This window comes from Trachurus trachurus, assembly GCF_905171665.1.
Source record: "Trachurus trachurus genome assembly, chromosome: 8".
Taxonomy (NCBI): Eukaryota; Metazoa; Chordata; class Actinopteri; order Carangiformes; family Carangidae; genus Trachurus; species Trachurus trachurus.
Window position 1 is genome coordinate 11,861,722 of NC_139905.1, and position 20,650 is coordinate 11,882,371.

Sequence of the window (20,650 nt, forward strand, 5' to 3'; positions counted from 1 at the left end):
AAGGAGGGGGGTGTTCAAAAATACAAACTGTATACCTAAATGCACTGTCAAACAAATGTCACTCTTGTCAAACTTAATATTTTTCTTACATCCTTACTTTAAGTGTGTGTCTATAAGGACCTGTGACTTATTTCTGGCCTCATTATCTACAGTATTTGATCTCTGCATGATTATCTGACTTATCATTATGTTTGTGGATTATTGAGTTTTGTTTTTAACCTGCTTTGACTGCAGATATGCGTGGTTCACAACTCGATAAGTATTATGATAATATTGGAAAGTTGCAATGATTTTCTTTCACCCCAACATCCATATGAATAATACAGTAATAATAATACACCTTATTGATTTCTGGAGGGGAATGAAGAGGTCAGAGGTGAGGAGAACAGGTCAGAGGTCGGCTCTCGCTCAAGAAGAATGACAAACTGAATGATTTCTTAACAGAATCATCAATCTGTGTCGTTTGTCCTCTCCAATGATTTCTCCACCCCGCCACATATTATTGTTCCCGTTAAACATTTGTTTATTGTGGTCATATGTCTGTCGAAGGTGGCAGATTGAATAGAACAGAATAAACAAAGGAAGGGAAACGGCCACTAGAGGGCACCACAGGTCTATTATGGACACAGACTGTGCAGATTTTGGTTTGGTGAAGCCCTATAGTGCAGGGTCAAGAGGGCCTGAAGGTCTGTGTGTAGCACTGGTGTGTCCCATCCCTTCTACACTGTGTGTGTGTCTGTGTGTGTGTGTGCACAAAGTGTAGCATGCAAAATGTGGTAGTATGTTTGTTATCAGGCCAGAAGAGGACAGTCAATTGAACTTGGTGTTGAGGAGGGTGGACCACACCATCACCTCCAGAACAACCACGGATGACCAGAGCGTGCAGTTATTTGCAGCTATGAGAAAGAGCAGCAACAACAGTGGTAAAAACATACGCTTTAAATTTGTTGATCGTGCATCTCAAAAGTTCACAGTAAGCTTCAGTTTGTCTTTTTGTGTGAGAACGTGTTGCCTGGTTTTCACTGAAGCGTAGTTCCACCGTAAATATCTCTGGGGTTTTCTCTCTTTTGTTTTTTTGGTTTGTTTTTTTTAAATGTAGGCTATTTTGTTTTTTGGTACAGCGGCAGATGGCCGGGCTGCAGAGAACAGTCACCACTCTCTCTCTTTCTCTCTCTATACCAGCTTTTTTTTTGTGCAATGTGAGGAAATAGCGAGGGACTTGCTGGCTATCCTGCCATCACTTCCAATTTGGCTGCAGCCAAAATAAACCACACAAGCCATAGCAACTAGTTAGTGTCTGCTGATAATAAATAGCTATGTTTCTCAGGCCGTGTTTCAACTTTACGCACTTGGATAAGTCTCCAAAACTCTTCTAGTTTGTACAGTCACCATGCAGCTGAATACACCTCTTTATGATATGTTGCCTATAGGTAAGGTAGAAGGTGACCTGAAGGGCAGTGGGGTGGGGGGTGGAGGGGGGAGTGGGGGTTAGTTATCATCTCTCAGGAAGCTGTGATGTCGTTGAAGGGAGTTTGATGTCGTCCACGCACACACTAAAAACAGTTGGGTTAAAAATAACCCAATTTTAACCCAAATGTTGGGTTGAATAAGGACCAACCCAACATTTGGGTTATTTTAACCCAACAGGTTGAGTTATTTTTTTTAACCCAACTTTTGGGTTGAATTATTTAACCCAAGAGTTGGGTTATGTTAACTACAACATTGGGTTATTTTTAACCCAACTATTGGGTCGTGTAATAAGTGCTTGCTCAACCCAATAGTTGGGTTAAAAATAACCCAATGTTGTAGTTAACATAACCCAACTCTTGGGTTAAATAATTCAACCCAAAAGTTGGGTCAAAAAAAATAACTCAACCTGTTGGGTTAAAATAACCCAAACGTTGGGTTGGTCCTTATTCAACCCAACATTTGGGTTAATGTTGGGTTATTTTTTTTAACCCAAATGTTGGGTTGTTAAAAACTACAGAGAGTGCTCCAAACTTTTCTACCAAGTGACACCACTGTCACAGAAATAAATGGCAGTGGTGTCACTGGTTAACAAGTTTGGAGCGCTCCCTGCAGACGTAGATTGAAAAGTGGTTAAGTGGTCCTTCAAGTACAATTACTTATCATTAGTACCTCTTTAAAAGAGAAAGGAAACTTCCTCGATTGATTATCTTATGTTTTAATATAAACCTATTAAAAGTAAACGCTTGTAAAAAAAAAATAAATAATAATAATAATATACACTTTTAACATAATTACAGTGTTTCTCAGTGAAAAAACAGGTAAAACAGTATGATATAGCACAGCACAGAATTTTATTGCAAAGTTCAACTTTACAGTAACTTACCAACAGCCGTGGTTGCCAGAATTTCACCATAACAAATATGGTACAACACATGAGGAATTACAGTTTGTCAGTATAGATTTAACAGGCAGCAACTCCTTAAATGATATCACAAACTAAGACCATTGTGAACCAGAGTAGAACATCATTGATAAACTGAAATAAACTCTTTTTGCATTTACACATTATGTGAAAAACAGGACTGCTCCAATACCTTGTCCAGTACACAGTGTTGAGATCTTGAAAAAACAGCATGTGTCCATATATGAAGGATAATCCATGGTGAAAGAAAATTAACATCATAATAAAATTAGCCACTTGCCCTTGGTTGATCAAGAGTAATGAGTCAATAGCGCAGTCTTGGCTGTAGGGTGCTTAACACGGTGTTCTGGGAAACTGGAACTTCAAGGATTTGCAGTCACCAACTCTGCATGAGACTCCTGTTGTTCATCAGGTGTTTGGACTGGCATGATCCTCTCTGCATTCAGAAAACAGAAACATAGCAAAAGTTAGATTGATGCAGTACCTTAGCATGATGCCCACACAGAGATAAACTCAGCAATCTGTTGCTCCAATGAGCTAGCTAAGCTAACCTAAATACAGATGCATCTCCTCAAACAATCAGACAGTCACCACATTTGGTTCAACACTGCTGTATAAACTTATTAAAAATGATTTTTTTGGCATTTGGCAACTAAACCACTGCTTACCTGTGATTAACCCTGACAAGACTGGTGTCAGAGTCATTGGTCCAGACTTGACTGAAGACAGGTGGGACAGTAGCATGGTGCGATGTTCAGGAAACTGTAACTTGAGCAGGTGGTGTCATTGTTTCTGCTGGAAGATTCCCAGGGTCTCAATCAGGTGTTTACTGTGGACTGGCATGATCCTCTGTATAAGCAGACAAAGAACAATGAGGAAGATTTTTATCAGTCATAACTCAATTTTATCTATTTAATGATTCAATTTACAAATGTACTCACTGCTTAGTGTTGATAATGCTGAAGACAAATCAGTTTGCTGGCCATGCCACATTCCTGCAAAGTTGGCTGCCTTGCATTCTCCAGCTGCACCATGCTGTGGAGAAGGTGAAATTATTTTGTAGTGTTAAAAAGGTGTACAAGGGATGGTACAAAATTGTATGTTCAAATAGACAGTGGTTGAAAACAAAATTGCGGTAACTCATGCTCTACTTCATGGATATCGGACCAAGGACATTTTTAGCCTGGTGTATTTTCCCTCTTCTCCATAAACAGAGTAACAAATACCTTTTACAGTAATGTGTGATGTTGCCCTCCGTTGGGAACTTCTGGAGGCCGCTCCTCCAAGAGAGCAAGGCTCCTCTTCAGACTGTCTCTCTCCATGTGCTAGCTTCCACATACTTTACTCTGATTAGAAAACACAAAACAGTATAACATTAGGCTACAGTACACACAGTTTACTCTCTGGTCTGGTCTCTCATGCTAGTTGGTAATACAGAGGTAGTAACATCCAGACATACACACAAAAAACTGCCTGTTTGCCAAACAAAAGCTGAACATAAAACAGGTTTTCTTTTAGCACAACATGCTAACCTGAGTGCAACAACAACACATAATGCTGGCAGCAGAGGACCAGCCATGAACGGTACTTCACCACCGGCTGTGAGCCACTGACCCACTCTCCACGGCAGGTGAGCCCCCGTGGGGTCAGTGGCTTATTCTGTGATTGAACATCAGTTGTGAACCCTGTTCGCATTTAGCATCAAACACAGGCTATTTTAGAAGAAGGATATCTCCACATCTAACGTTAATTGACTCCAAACTTATCCATGACTGCTGCTATGATAAACTACTAGCGTTGTTAACTCTTTTCTCTTTTTTTGCATTAACATGCGGCAGCAGCATGTAGCTCATCCTCACACATCCACTGTTAGCGTTAGCCTAGCTCATGCGCTAAAGGCCAAAGTAACACAAATATACTCATTTTAAAATACTTACAGTTTATCTGTAGCTTTGCCACGGACAGTTGGTATCGATCCAGCCTGAGAAAGTCCAGTCCAGCGGTGCATGGACCCTTGTAGCTGAAGCAGTCAGACTTTGCCGACTGAAGCTGGGGCAAATAAAATTAACCCATGTCTCTTTGGCTGGGGGCAATATGATGGAGCGTGAGGGTTTGTCTCCAACAGAGCAGCTTTCCGGTTGTGATAGCGCTCCGGCGTCACATAAAAAAAGAGTAAATAACGGATCTCCACAGGTAGCTGTGGTGGTGGGTGGAGACAGCATTTTTCAAATGAACCGGCCGGTTACGTCACAGAATAACCCAACCCTTAACCCAAAAAATGGGTTACTCACTGAAAAGTAACCCAATTACTTGAACAACCCAGGAATTGGGTTAAATTCATAGCCCTATAACCCAGAAAATGGGTTACACCCTGGAAAAATAACCCAACAATTTAACCCAACACCAATAACCCAGAAATTGGGTTACAGAAATAACCCAACATTTTTTAGTGTGCAGCTTTTCAAGCCAAACAAACCCATAATTTCTCCTAAACACACACACACAGGCAGTCATGCACAGAAGCCATATGAGCTGCAATAACAAGACACCCACAGTGACAGGGAGACTATATATGCACCTATTCACATTTTCACCCATCCAAAACCATTTGGGATTATATGGAGGATGGCTTAAAAATTTGGATAGGCAAACACTTTTTTTTTCTCTTCTTCCTCTTCTTCTTCATATATTCCTGTAGAGTTGAATTATTAGATTGAAGTTGAATAATAAGCACTGAGTCAAACAGCACACCCTTCATCTGCGGAGCTGTAATTAACGGGGGCAAAATGCAGGCGGTGGCGAAGGGAGGAAAAAAAAATGCAAATTATTCTGCACAAAGGCTCCTCACAAATTGGCGTCACCATTTCTCAAATTATATCATTACTATATTTTGAAAATGTTAATCTGTTGAGCGGATTTCCCGGGGGAGTTGAGTAAATTAGTTCTATTTCCGAGACTGCCTCTCTGCAAAGGCACGGCAGCGACAAGCACCTCTGATTTGCTGATTACAATTAGACTCCCCAGTTTGGGCTCCTTCAAGCATTGATAATTTTCGGCATATTAAGCACGTTTTAGCAAAAGGTGATAAGTCAGTTTTAATTGAAATGAAATTATTATTCTAATGGAAGTTTGGTTATTATTATTAGGAGGCACTAGTCATTCTAGCTTCATTTTTAATATATAAATGCTGGGGAGTAAAAAAAAAAAAAAAAAAAGATTTTGAAGGGCATTAGGGTGTCAGGATTGAATGAGGTAATTTGAAGGGAATTACTTTCTCTTCTATCAGAAATGAACTGAATTAAAAGTCCAAATCAATCGCTTTCACTTCTCCATTCTACTTTGACAGCGGCACAATTACAGATAATTAGATGGGAGGAAACTTTTAATTGTGGGATTAGAGGGAGAGAGAATTTGTAGGATCAGAGGGAAAAATTTTCCAGGCAGAGTTTTCTTGCTTAAAATCGAATCAAAGGATTTGCGAGCTTAAAATGGCAACCAGCTCCCTTTTTTTCTTCTTCTACTGTTTAATTGGAATTGCATCTAGTTCATCCAAATCATCCAAAACAATTAATTTAGATTTAATTCTATAATTATCATCAAATCGAATAATGTGCAACCTAATTTAGATAGTTAAAAATTAACGTGCGTGAAGTTAATTGAGTAATTAAACTCCTAAACTGCTGCCTATTAATTTGCCTGCCTAATTAAAAATGAATTTGATTCTGTGCTGCTAAAGTGGGCATCAGTGTTGGATGGGCATGTTGATAAGGCCCTGTGTCTTTTTTCCCCCCTTTTTTGGGGAGGGGGGGTGGAGAGAATGGGGTGTATCATTTCAACACCAGTATTATGTTGGCACTCATAATATGAATTTCACTTATCTGGTTATCTGGAGTCAGGTGAGTGTGCAGCTGCGAAATCCTCTTAGGAGACTCAGCCAAACAGACAAACAACACAAAAAGTTGGCATTAGAGAGACTTATTTAGAGAGGGGTGGGGTGAGGTGAGGGTAGGGGGGGTTAAGTGCAAGTAGAAGTGTTTGTTTAGGTGATAAAAGTAACTGTGATGCATGTAAAAAGTCAAGAGACGGGTGCTTGGCTTTGTAGTAACAGGCTGTTGTGTGTTTGGGCTTCTTAAGTGGGGGTGGAGAGTTTGTGTTGGAGTGGGTGGGCTTCCATCAGTGCTCCTATACCTCATTCATCACCGTGGTCAGTCAGTGTACAGTGGACCCGTGGCCTTCTAGCAGCCAACTTCATGGACGTGCTCAGTGCCTGCACTCCCCAGTAACAGCAGAGGAAACAACAATAACACACGTGTCTGTGAGAGATAAACATCATCTTATCATTGATATGACACAACCCTCTCCAGGCTTCAGCGTGTGGTGCTGATGCTGCTATCACCCAGTCTTCAGGATGAATTTACATGTGTCGGTGATGGAGGAACAGGCTGGTTTATCTTGTAAACTGACTTTGAGGTGATGGGTCACTGGAGCTTTAAAAACAGTCATATGCCACATGATAAAGTTATAAAGAATGAATATTTAACTCATAGGCAGTTGTTTTAGAAAGTACAAGTTGTTTTAACATGAAACAGTTATGAAACTCTACAGATGTGTACACTTTTGGCGTTTATTCAAAGGAGGAAGTTGTTGTGCATCTTCTTTGTAAGAGACATCAAATGCACTTCTTTTCTGTAAAGGATAGTGAGATGTTTTGAGGTGTGTGTGCATCTGTCAGCGTCCTCCACCATTTATTTGCCCCGGAATTTCTCTCGTTTATAGATGGAAAGTTAATCAATTAGTCTATAGGCCCCCGTACTCTTATCGATTCACACCCAACATAAACGCGATGTGTCCTGCTGCAAAGACTCTGAATGAGGGGGAAAGTGTGTGTATATATATATTTATTATGACTTTCCCCCTCTGAACAGCTGCCAGAAGGGCCAGTTATAAAGAAGGTAACAAGGCAGGGCAACAGCGCGACTGAATGCTGGCCTTGTTCGCCTTATTATCGGGTTAATTAAAGCTAGAATCTGACAATGTCACCCGCTTGTAGAAAAACGGATTTAAATGCAATGTCTCTGGAGACTGTGTCAAGGGCTGCTTTTCATTGAGCTCCTGCATGTGTGTGTGTGTGTGTGTGTGTATGTGTGTGTGCGCGTGTGCCCGAGTTGGGGGGGTGGGTGGGGGGGCAGTCTTATATATATGCTTGGAATTGACGAAAAGCAATTATTGAATTTTAGATGTTCAAAAAAGAAAATGAATGGGGAGGAATTATTCATAAGATCTTGTCCGTGTGCGTTAGAATTAAAGTTAAAATACAGAGAGAGAGAGAGAGAGAGAGAGAGAGAAGGAGGGAATACAGAGGGTGGTGGGGGGGTCGGTGGGTGGGTGGGGGGGCTTCAAAGACGAGACTGCTAAAAAGGAAGATGGATAAATAGGCGAGATCATTTCTGAGGAGTTCATTAAAATGTAGGGCTACACATTGAAATACAGAGGGTTGTTATTTGGGCTTGGGGGTCAAGTGACGAGCGGATTATATACTTCCTCATAATAATATTAATTAAACAATTTGCATGCTAATAGGGTAACAATTATCGCAGCTTCTGTTGAGAGATTCAGGTTATTACAACATGCCAATCCGGGTGCCAAGGGTCAGGGAGTGAGTGGGGTGCGAAATTTCAACTCTGATTAACATTATGACAGCGCCAGACTTGGGATAAATAAAGTCGAATTAATTATTTGAAAACCTTAATGAGCAGATAGGATTTAGGCGAGTCACATATTGAGTGCATGGGGTTGCACAAGTGGAGGAGCTTTCCAATTTGGTTTCCTGACAGGAAATGTTGTGAATGCCTCTAATGCACTATGGGAGTGTTACTTTTTTTTCCTTTTTCTTTTTGTTATTTCATCCTCTCCTCTTGTATTGTGTCTCAGTCTTACATAGTAGTTGCAACCTCCCTTTATTTGGTCATATATTTTGCTCATAACGCAGCGCTGCTCGTAACTGAAGCTTTCGCCTTGTAACAGTAAAATATTATAGTTTCACTCTCGCTTTGTGCCGTCAGCGGTGTCTCAGCTCCCCCTCAAACAGCCATATTTCAACACTCACCCTATTTGTTTTACGCCCCTGCGCGTGAACCTGTCTGATTGTAAAGGTTTAATGTATTTAAATCATGATCCATAACTAACATGGGAGTGGAAAGAGAGAGGGAGGGGTGGGTGTGGGTTTGGGGGGGCGAGGGTGGGGGTAGTAGGGGTGTTATCTTAACTCGGTGGTTCCCAAAGTGGGGCTGAGGGACGTGGAAGGGTCGCACAGCCCACAGAGGGTCGAAAACATCCCTGGGGAGAGGAATATTTTATTTCAACAATCAGTTTTAATATAATTTCTTTCTTTTTTTACAGATTTCAAAAAAGAAAAAAGAAATAAATCAGCTTTCACTTTTTTCTCCCAGCCCTACAATATCCAAATGTGCATAGGTTAAGAAAACACAATAAAAAAATTATTAAAAATAAATAAAAATAAAAATTGATAAATGTGGTGAATTTAGTATGTAATCTGTCTAATATTCAGCTGCTTGCTGGTCTTCCTGTGCACAAAAAAGTCCCGGAGCCCCTGGCCTAACCTATCCGCCTGTAGCCTCCCCTTTCCGGGATTCAGTGAGCCCTTCCTCCCGGTGGGTCCCCAGTGTAGTTGCGATGTAGTTCTTATCAAAGCCCTCCTGTCTTGTTGTGACAGCTCTGATATTGTTTATTGAGGTGGATGTCAGCTTTAATTAGCAATCGATACGGGGAGCGTTTGCAGAGTGCGTCTCTGACGTCAGAGTCCATTACCGCTTCTCATTGGGTCTCATATTCCCAGAGCCTGGGCTAATTATTGGGAGGTTCATGTGGATAAAGTACAGCTCATCCCTCCCTTCACATCATGTCCCCTACTCGTTGGCCACACTCACTGCATGCTTTTTAAATTCCCATCACCGGCCTCCAGACGTCGTTTCCTTTTGCCTGCGGGATGATGGACAGCAGGATACTGGATGCACCTCACGCCCAGTTCGGAGGCTCTCTCGGCGGGATGGTGGGCTTCCCGTACCATCTGAGCCACCATCACGTTTACGAATTAGCCGGGCATCAACTTCAATCTGCGTCCGCGGTTCCTTTCTCAATAGACGGATTACTTAATGGTTCCTGCACGGCTTCAGTGGGTAATTCCAACCCCCTCTTGTCTTCGGGCTGCGGGATGAATGGAGATAATCAGCAGTACAAACTGTCAGGTAAGCCACATTATATGCTGCACAATAACCTCTCATCAAGGCTGGCTGGCTGCTTGCACAGAGACAAACAAAATAGACAGAAACAAAGACAGGATATTGCGGTACAAGTTCTCCTCTCGGTAGTGTGTATGTGTGTTTTTTTTTAGAGGACATGCCAAGCCTCAGCCTCTCGCACACAGCCACAGCACAGACAGCGTTTTGTTCGCCTCCCTACTTCATTTCGATCAGCGAAAACGAAAGATGCAACCAAGCAAAAAAACAAAAAGAACAACAGCAACAACAATGTCCCTGTCAGTCAGTAAATACTAGAGCTGGTAAATGCTTGTGTTAAGATCTGAGGAGGATTCCCTCTTCATCCAGACCAGAGGCTGCAGGGCTGCATGTGTATAGGCTACAATAAACTACAACGTTTCCAAACGCAATCTCCCTTTTCTGCTCTAAAGTTTGTAAAATGCTCAGCCCCACACATGAAACCCATCTTGTTAAAATTGTATTAAAATGTGTTTATTTATTGATTGATTGGTTTAATTTAGCAAGAAACAAAAAAAAATGTCTCCTTTTGTTTACATTTATTCTCATCCTGCTGTCAGACTCGGTGGACCCAGACAAAGATAGTCCTGGTTGCAAGAGACGAAGAACTCGCACAAATTTCACTGGTTGGCAGCTGGAGGAATTAGAAAAGGCTTTTAATGAGAGCCACTATCCGGACGTGTTCATGAGGGAGGCTCTGGCTCTCCGATTGGACTTGATAGAATCGAGGGTCCAGGTAAATATTCATTTCATTTGTGTATCTCTGTTCCTTTTGTTTTTATTTGATTATTCATGTTGATGGCTGTTTTTACATTTCTGTAGCCTATAATATATATATATATATATATATAAAAGTAGAATAAATCTCCTAGTAGCAAAGATCAATTTTGGGTCATTATATACACTTGGAATAATTTAAAAAAAATAATTGATATGACTCGCTGCACATGTGTGTATTGTCTGACCTTCCATGGCTTATGTCAGTCAAATCAATCAATTTTAATTGCCCTTTCATTTTTTGAAAAATATTGAAGCCCTTAATACCGCTTGATATTTACATTTTTGATTTACTTTTATAAAGAATTAATATTGGGAATTTATTTAATATTTTTCACATTTATTGACAATCCTGCATAAGCAAGGAGCAGTAGACTTGTTTAATATGCGCCAATGATTTTGTATTTGATTTGATTAGGCTGTGAGCTGTTGATGAAGTGGAAGCTTGCAAAGTTTTAGTGCAGGTGCATTGGGGAAAAGATAATTATTAAAAACTCTCAGAACTGACCCAGAGTTCAGTTATCATGTCAAACCAACGCTTCTTTTGTTCCTCAGTCCAACTTTTTCCTGCCTGATGCACAGATTTTTAATGAAAGGCCTAATTAAGGGCCTGCACACAAAACAGCCAGAGCAAGATGTAACCTCTATTTATTTAATTACCATGGAGTTAAGACACAGACAAATTTTTGCTCTAATTAATTTTCCCCTCGCAGTGACAGAACTGCACATTACACATGTTTTCACGTGTTTCTCTCCCTCTCTCCCCCTTCCCCTCTCTCTCTCTCTCTCTCTCTGCAGGTATGGTTTCAGAACCGCAGAGCCAAGTGGAGGAAAAAGGAGAACACAAAGAAAGGTCCGGGTCGACCTGCTCACAACGCCCACCCCACCACGTGCAGCGGAGAGCCCATGGACCCGGAGGAGATCGCCCGGAGAGAGCTGGACAGGCTGGAGAAGAAGAAGCGGAAGCAGGAGCGGCGGCTGCTCAAGTCCCAGAACAAGCTCGCTGCCGGGGATTTATATCACACCCCGGGATCGGACAGCGACAGCGGAGTGTCGCACGTCACCGACAGTGACTTCGGCTCCAGCCAGGCGTATGACTGTGTCGGATCGGGAAGCAAAACGCCGTCGAGCAGCGACCAAACACCTCTCCACCCTCTCCAAACCCAAAACCAGAACCAAAGACACTTGGACCGGGATGCTGGCGGCGGATCCGAGCTGGACTCGGCCGAGGCCATGATGAGCCACCGGTCCAGCAGCCTGTGCTCCAACAGTAACAGAGCCTCCAGCCTGCAGAAACTCAACCCTTTTAGCGTAGAGAGCCTCCTTTCGGACAGACCGAGGCGCAACCCCGCGGCCTTACCCTCCTCACGGCCTTTGATAGGGAAAGGACACTTCCTGCTCTATCCCATCACACAGCCGCTTGGATTCATTGTTCCTCAAACTGCTCTGAAGACGACTACATCAACAACAACAACAGCAGCATCAGCATCATCAGCATCAGCATCAGCAGCAGCAGCATCAAACTCTGACAGTGACACAGCGGCGGAGAGAAACCAGCCCAGTGGCCGCTGCAGCGTCTCTGCGAGCTCTGCGGGATGTAGGAGCAGCTCGCCGGACTCTGCGGACGCCACACAAAAGGGACAGGTGGGATCAGAGGACAAGACCAGTTCACCGCACACCAGCCCGTCCAGGGCCACCTTTTCCACTGGCAAAAGTACTCAGACCTCGGTTATTTGCAGCGATTCGACTTTCGCCCACGAACACAGTCCACAACTCACAAAGGATGTCGATGCAGACAGAAAAGAGTATTTAGAGACCATGGACCACCCCGATCACCCCGAGTCTGTCCTCAGTGACAGTCCGGCAGAAACAAAGACAGACTCTAAAGAAGATGTCGACATGGAATAAATCCCTGGGGGTAAAAAAATAATAATAATAATAATAATGCAGAACCATACTGATATAGCCTCTAAACGACACCTTTCATTAGGCCAAAGCTTAAACAGAAACTACATCTTTGCATCTAATCTCTAGGTTTCCCCTCTGCTCATAATTTGATAATGGTGTGTTCTCTCTCTCTCTCTCTCTCTCTCTCTCTCTCTCTATCCCTCTCTCTCTGCGAGTGTGTGTGCGAGTCAGGAGTCTCTAGATATCCTTTAATGTGTGATAACTTGTCAAAAAAAACAACAACAACACACACACAAGACCACGAGACCAACAAAAATCCTCAAGAGCTGTAAAAAGGTATTATACTATTTATATATGTAAGGTTTTTCTTAAATAAATCTATTGTATACAAGCACCTCAAACCGTGTGAGACCTTAAATAGCAGCACATACAGTGCAGTAGTACAGTAGGAAGGGCTTTCTTCAGAAATCTCATGTTGTACTTTGTATATTGCCTTAACAAATTTATTCATCTATAAGCCCCCACTGAAATGAGGTTACGAGCCTGAGGCGAAAAGGACCCGCTCAACTCCTGCAGAGTTTTGATATGAAAGTAATTATTTTCCCGGTGGCTACTGCAGGGGGATTCAGTTTATTTTAGCTCAAAGGGGGTTATAATACATTACCGATTTCTAGTGATATGAAATCACATAAACTTCCAAGAATAATAGAATTAGCATGAAAAGGCCTGGGTGTCAAATTGAAATAGGAAAATAATAGCCCCGGCAGCTGGGAGTGTGTGTGTTTGTGCATATTGGATAGGAGATGGAGATTCGTGGGGAGGCATTTTCATGAGCTTTTTTTTCTCTCTCTCTTCATACCCCCCCTTCTCCTTCTTCTCCATCCTCCTCTTCTCCCTCTCTCTCTCCCTCTCTCTCCACTTTGTCAGGGTCCCTTGTAGCAGGGCTATATTAAGATAGATGTTCGATGATATCCCTCATTGTTCTGTCGCTTTACATTGATGTTTCTGTGTTATCAGCCTATTGATCATGCGTCGGCTGTAATAGGACGGGCTGAGGCAAACGTGCCTATTTACAATAGCAGAACACATTTGTTCTAATAGGGTTGGTGGTCCCCAGGGAAGCCGTGCAGGATCTGGGACATCTGCTCCCCTTTTGCAATATTAGCAGTGTTGACCACAATATCAAGTCGACCTAAGGTAGAAAATGTCGAGGCTGCTGTGAGGCATGTAATAACATAAAAAAAAATACTAAGACAAAACAAAACAACTAAAAAAAGAAAGAAAATAAAACACACACACGTCCTGTCCAGCTATATGTAGAGCTGCTCACACTCCTTGTTAAAATCCACAAGCCCTTTAGTGTTCTCTTTGGGTCTTGATTTGCAAATAAATTGAAAATAATCAGAGGGGTGAGCTTTACGTCTGAGCCGGCGCAAATGAATTTCTGAGCCAGTGTCCCTTTCAAAATATTTACATAAATTTCAACCCCAAATGCAGCTGTTTGCACTAGGAAGCAATGTCTTATTAGGCCGGGGGTGGGGGGCAGGGGCAGACTGCACGAGCCAACATGGCACACACACGCGCACACAGTGAACATGCAGGAGATTATATAGGCCTGCGTGGTGTTGTTGTGGGTTAGAGGTGCATCCTCTGTGTCTGCATGCTGCTTATTGTGCGGAGAGTTTATAGATGCCTTTGTTGTTCTCTGTGGTGTTTGTTTTTTATTATCATTATTGATTTATTTCTTATTATCTCCGATGATATCTCTATAACTTTCTAATAATAACCCAGCGAGTACGCAGGCATCTGATAAATAATCTATCTCAATTGTGAAGTTTGTGAGGGGAGGACTTGCAGTTTGTTTTTCATTCTCACTTCCTTACAAATATCTCCCTTTGGTGAATTAGGAACATCTTTGACGCTGTGCAAAGGGTGAAATCGCTAAATTCTTCCAGGTTGTCAGGTCTAAAGAAATCCTGCAGATACAAGGTTTATTTACTAAATTGTGGGATAACCGGGGCCAATTTGAAATAACCCTTCAGATTCTTCGGTGTGTATTTTTCCATGCTACTCTTAGGCTATTTGGGACGTATGCCCAGTTCATCCATAATTCATTAGCACACTGAATAGGAGTATCGCTGGCTGCACATTGGTGGCCTTAAGGTGAAATTAGCGATTTGCTTAAGTAGTTAAGCTTTTCTTGCCTGAGAGCTGCACGCTGCATGATTCAAGACAAACTATCAATCGATATGCCCAGGCAGCCTCCAGGAGATGTGTCGTCCATGAATCATACTTTATGAATTCAATTTATACCCGGAGAAATTTTCAATTTGAACGCCGGATCATTATGGGAGAGTGTAAATTGTTTTTGCTCTATTATGCATCGGACGCCATCATTTTTCTTTCTAATTACGGAGGTGTCAGGTCGGGCTGTCATGCAGACGCTGATTTTCAATTTAACTGATCATCATGCATTCATTTTCCCATTTGATAAATCTGCTATCTCGAAGCTTCTCCATGCCCGGAATGCTAAAAGAGAGGCACAGATTGGCAAAGTAATAGGGGCCTGTATGCGGCAATAAGTGCAGATCAGCCAGCTAATTTAGCACCTCCTGGTATTTCCATTTCCATTTCTCATTTCCAACTCTCAGAGGAGGAAAAGCAGCCCAAAGGCGGAAAGCTGGTAGGGCTTTTCACTATCGAGAGAAAAAGACAAGAGGAAAAAAAAAATCCACCAAAACGCCTTGTTTTCAACGACACGTTTCCCAAATTAGGATATCAAGCTTAATTAAGGCTAATAGAGTTTTCTCAGTATGTGTTAGTTTTATTTAATAGAAACAAATTTGCGCAATTAATTATGGCCATAATATTGAGGGTCTCATTTGCAGCAATGCGAGCAGCGTCTTTCAGAAATAAGCCTCTAATTTCCAAGCTAAATGACTTAACCAAATGTTTTTACAGCAGCTTCCATCACAGACATCATCATATCGGTTTATTTTCCATATCATATCCAAGTAAACTGAGTCAGATTAGACATGAATTGATCTCTTTTACTGCGCCGGGTGACTGAATTAGCCTAAATGTAGATTTGTTGCTGTTTCTTGCAGAAATCGATTATAAAAACTGCTTTAACCGTCACTTTATTATGGAATAACAGCAAAAGTATTTGTGTTGATATTTAGTATATTTTGCAGGTGATGTCATGAATTGTCAAATAGCTGTGACAGAGAGGAGGGTTTTTTTTTACAAGTTTCATGCTGGAGACAACTCAGATGAACAAACCCATAAATCCGTCTGTCTGTACAGGCTGCTCTCGTGCGCTTTGTGTTGCTCTATGAGATCTTAGAGGCTCTGAGGGCTCAGTTTGGATAAGAAAGAACCGTGTCCCCTTTAAAAAAAAAAAAAAAAAAAAAAGGATCCCCCATAAAATAAAATGGCACTTGACATTTGGCTTCTCCTGCAGCAACTCTGCCATGCCTTTTAGGATTATTTTACATCTCATACTCATTAATGCGCCGGTGGATTTAATCATTCTTATCTTTCCTGTGCATACCTGGGATAAGCCTGAAATTACCATCTGCATTGATTTCTGGACGATCCTTAAAATAATTTTAATTATCTCGGGAGTATTTCGCGAAAAAATCCCCTCTAATCAAAATGTAGTTAATAACACTTCAATATTCGCACCTCAGGTTTCTGCACGTGAGCTGTTAACGCGAGAAAAAAAAAACAATACTCAAATTTTAGGCGAATTTAATTTGACCTCATCCATTCAACCATCTACACTTTGACTTTGTTTGGTTTATTCTTTTTCATTCATGAAAAAAATCAAGCTGTTTTTCTTTTCTTTTTTTCTAAGGGTGGCTGATTTTCACATCACAGCTGGACTAACATTTATATTGATTTTACTCATCACCCACTTCTGAAAGCTGCCTTAAAGAGGATCAAGATTTCACATTATATTTGTTATAACTGCTCTTATGGTAAAAACGTCAGAAGTCATACTATGTTTTTATAGTTATCATTACAACATTCTTTATTTCCTGAGGAAATCCAAGATCTAACTTTAAACAATTTGGGTGTTCATGAAAAACACATGACTTACAATGAAACTGGAGAAAAACTAGTTTTTTTTAATCATATATGTTAATCTGCCTTGAGCTATAAGTGAGGATAAAGGAATTATTTTATCCTTTATGATGTACCAATTATCATGACAATATAAATGTCAGCTTCTGGATGATTAAATAGGTTTTACATATTGACTTCCTCAAAATAGTTATTTAAATTAAACATACATCACTATTGCAAACAAGTGCATTTCACATTCATAACATGAAGGCTAAAATACAGAATATTTGTGTGTGCATGTGTATATTACTTAAAGAGAAAAATACAGGTCTATAGGGAATGAGGGAACAGAGACTGTAACTGTGAGCAGATTATATAAAAAGATAAATAATCAATCTTATAAATTTGGTGGTGACGCTGATACTCATTGTTATATTCACTTTTTTTAGCCTCACTTTGTATTTATGGGGAACGGTCTAAACCACAAACAACGTAAACGTTAATGTTAAGGTCACAGAAGGTTAAAATGACTCAGTCACCAATCTAATGTCTTTTTCTTTTTTTACACAAGACTGAACAATAAGAAGGTGCTGGCAGTTTCCTTAAGTGCAATAACATTAGTGCAATGTCTTTCTCATTAAATATTGCACATTTCTGCATTATGCCGGCCCCATATTGTCCTGGAATAGCTGCGGGGAAGGATTAGATATTAGACTCCTCTTCACAATAAGAGCTCTTACATCCTTGTATGGTGACGTGAGAGGTTAGGGGAGTCTTTTCAAAGTGGTCTCACTTGTTGCTATCTGTCTGGCCTCATTATCTAAAGTGACCTGTAATGTGCTTTTCTAAAACAACACCCAACAATTCAAAGGGCAAAGAAAATATAAGGAAAAACAGAGACGTGTGTAAAAAAAAAAATCTCAGTAGTTTAAGGATGATAGGGTCTATCCTGTAGCAAGTGTATATTTGGGTATACATTTTAAAGCAAATGAACAACTTCTTTCTGAATTCTCATGGCTTTAAAGCTGACAGGTCTCTCCTTTCAAAGAGCCATGCTGAAGTTATCACAGTATTTGACGCGATATTTGAACATGTTTTGGCAAAGTCCCTGCTCTGATGTTCTACCGTAGTATCGAAAATGACTCTGTGGGCTATCATTCACATGAAAGTACTTCAGCGATCACTCATTTCAAGGAAAAAGATTGTCTTCGATTGTCAGTTAACAAACCTGGTGGCAGTTCTCTACCTGAGGTTTGCACACCTATTCAAGTAGGTGAATTAGTTCATCACATCATTCCACATCTCAAAATGTCAAAATTGGAAGTGTAAACCACATAAACAAAAACTCCAAATCTCTGTATGGTGAATCCAAAGACGCATGTTCAAAAGCCCCAATACACACTGCACGTATTGTTGGGAAAGCTTACAGAGGCTAAATGTAAAGGCTTTACATTAATACTTAGTTCTTGACACTAGTTTCAGTTAGTCAGCTGTGTTGATTTTGGTACTTGGACATGGGATTAGACTAAAAGTCTTGTAAATTGACTATCATCAGCTGCCATTCAAAAATGAAATGTGAAAGGAAACGAAAATGTTTACTCACAACCTACAAAGGCTGCTAACTTTTGTCTGGCTGCCTGAGCACAGTAAGCATTAACTCATAGCCTACATGTTTGTTCATGGAATGTGAATGAGCTCAGGTGCTCTTAAATGATGTCTAAAAGGTCAATCTTCTGTTGCAGATAATTAAATCTGGTGACACGTGGTCTCTTTAAGAGAGGACGAAAGGTTTGCAAAACTGCAGTGCTATTAACACATCAATTATGTGAACAATACCGTCTTGCATTAATGTATCAAGATGTTGATAATGTTCCAAAAGGCAAAATGTTTAAACACAATTTTCTCCATATATATCATACATACATCTGCACATACAAACCAATTATCACCTTCTCTAGTGATTCTATTTTTGGAAAAAAATATGGTCAAAACAATTTACGATGAAATCCTCTTTATTTGGCTCCATTTTCATATTTGTGTAGGCTAATTGGCAGAATCGTGTCCACATTAATTTTGAGTCTTCAATTATCCTGATCGGTTTTTCAGTCAGAATATAAACCCTTCAGTATGCGGCACTCTAGAGTCCAGTTTTTAAACTGTTAATGCACACTTTCTTTACTTTGGTAAGTCTTTGTCAAAAATCCATTACAAAAGGTACAACTAGCATACTTAATGTTCAGGTACAACTATGCTCTGGAAATACATTTTGAAAGAAACGTAACTCAATCAGGGTTTTTATGATTTTAGTTTGATAAAGAAGTGTGTAGTGTATGTGTGGCTGTATTTTTCGGTACGGCAAGGTCGATACAAGTAAAATCGCTTGGTAAAGGTTAGAAAGGGAATGTGGCCATGGTTCACTGCTGAGATGGGACACAAATGCTGACCTCAAGTTAAGCATTTCATATTCCCATCCACCTCTCCTCCACCCCTTCTTCCTACAATGCCATCAATGTTATTAGATACATTTGACCAAAATCAGTTGTGGTTGTGGCGATATCCTAAGAGACCTGCAACAAGCTTCTGCAAGGCCAAGCATGATAGCTTATCAGAGATACACAAAGAAATAGTGAAATCAAGGTTCTGCCAGATCATAAGGCACCACATAATCAGACCAGACCTTCCATGTGCTGGTGGCCAAGCCAGGAAGTGTGAGATGTAGGTGAAGGTGTGAAGGGTGACACTGACAGAACCCTCCAGGCAATAACAGCAATCGCTTTTTCTTCTGAAAGGTTTGGTATGTTGTGGGAAGACCAGTAGCTATGATTAACCAGATGAATCAGTTCAAGGAGGCAGGAGAAGAAGAGTGTGGAACATTTTCATGGCTCATGTTATGATGAAAAGAAACCTTCCCAACACTGTAAGCATGCAGCTGGACACCATCATCGTCAGATGTTGCTGTTTGGCTGAATATAGATCTCACTGCCTGAAATCAAAATTCATTGTCAGGACAACATCTACCACAGACCTCAATTTAATAGAGAAGGTATAAGATGGTAACATTTGGGCACACCAGATTTGGCCAAGTTAAGACTACTTTGCATCATTTTTTTGTGGTCAGACTGCCTTGTTTGCATTTACACTTCACATCCAAAACAATACATTTGTTTTCTAGTGATGAGAAAGGGGAAGTGGTTTTCTGCTCAGGCTGTACATCTGTCCAAGCAGGAACTAGTTGCTACTCATCAGTGCCCACCCAGTGGGCAAATTAGTGCAGCCAGGTAACCTCAGCAGTAGAGGTCCCAGTATAGGATTTCATAGTTCAATAAGCCTCTGATTTCTCTGATGCTTCCTTGTTGGATCTATGTGAATCACGGCCAGGCTGCATGTGGCTCAGAAGAGGGGCCCTGGAGGAGGAACATCCTTAGCTCCTGCCTGAAAGCTTTGGGAGAGGGAAACTGTCTTTTGTTCAATAACCACATCCCAAGGGTGTGCAGAGGTGCCATCCAAGGCAAGACACAGCTGTGATCCAGGGAAGAAGAGAAGAGGCCTCAGCTCCAGAACAAAGTCCTATGTTGACTTCTCAGAGCAGCACAGGACTGGAAAGCAGAATCAGGGGTTGGGCAGATTTTCAGACACCAATGTATTGACTGCAACTGGGCAGATTTAAAAAGAAATCTGAGCTATTTAAGGTGTCTACACAGTTGGTCAAAATGTAGCAGGCTGTCACCCAGAAAGGTGCATGTGTGGATTGAAAATTAATATTCACTTTGCTCGCATAGTCTGCTATGAAAAGAGACTTTAATGTCAATGTCTTGACAGCATTAAATATATTTGGAGGATCCTCCAAACACCAAAAAGTGATTATTGTAACACCCAGCTGGAAGAAGTAAACTTTGATTTGAGATGACTCGTCACCAAAAATTGAAACGATATAATACACAATGTACCTGCTCTTCCTGCCTAGGAAACTACAGTAACCAAATCAAAGATATTCATAGGCTCAACTGTCCAACTCATGACACTTTGCTCCATGTCATCCCCCAACTCTCCTGTCAGTCTCTCACTGTCCCCATCATATTAAAGCCAAAAACCGCCTCGTAAATAAATTAATAAAAACAAATGAATCAAAACAAGGCTGCATTTGCCACCATATCCTTTGGTTAGAAACACTAAACATACAAAAGCCATTAAACTTTCCTCTTACCTG

At 41.0% G+C, this 20,650-nt stretch overlaps 2 protein-coding genes across 2 annotated transcripts in view; both read left to right on the forward strand.

The window, feature by feature from the left end:
- Positions 1-6,763: 6,763 nt before the first annotated feature.
- Positions 6,764-20,650, forward strand: part of nudt1 (nudix (nucleoside diphosphate linked moiety X)-type motif 1) — a 423,902-nt gene continuing 410,015 nt past the window's right edge. Inside the window, exon 1 of the mRNA XM_083977163.1 lies at positions 6,764-6,769. The gene's annotated coding sequence lies outside the window, so the exon portion shown is untranslated. The remainder of the gene's footprint in view (positions 6,770-20,650) is intronic.
- On the forward strand, positions 9,399-12,372 carry uncx (UNC homeobox; the record flags this gene model as incomplete). Its single annotated transcript, XM_083978004.1, has 3 exons — positions 9,399-9,657; positions 10,248-10,423; positions 11,263-12,372. The coding sequence occupies 3 exons, from the start codon at positions 9,399-9,401 to the stop codon at positions 12,370-12,372; spliced, it is 1,545 nt and encodes a 514-aa protein (XP_083834130.1).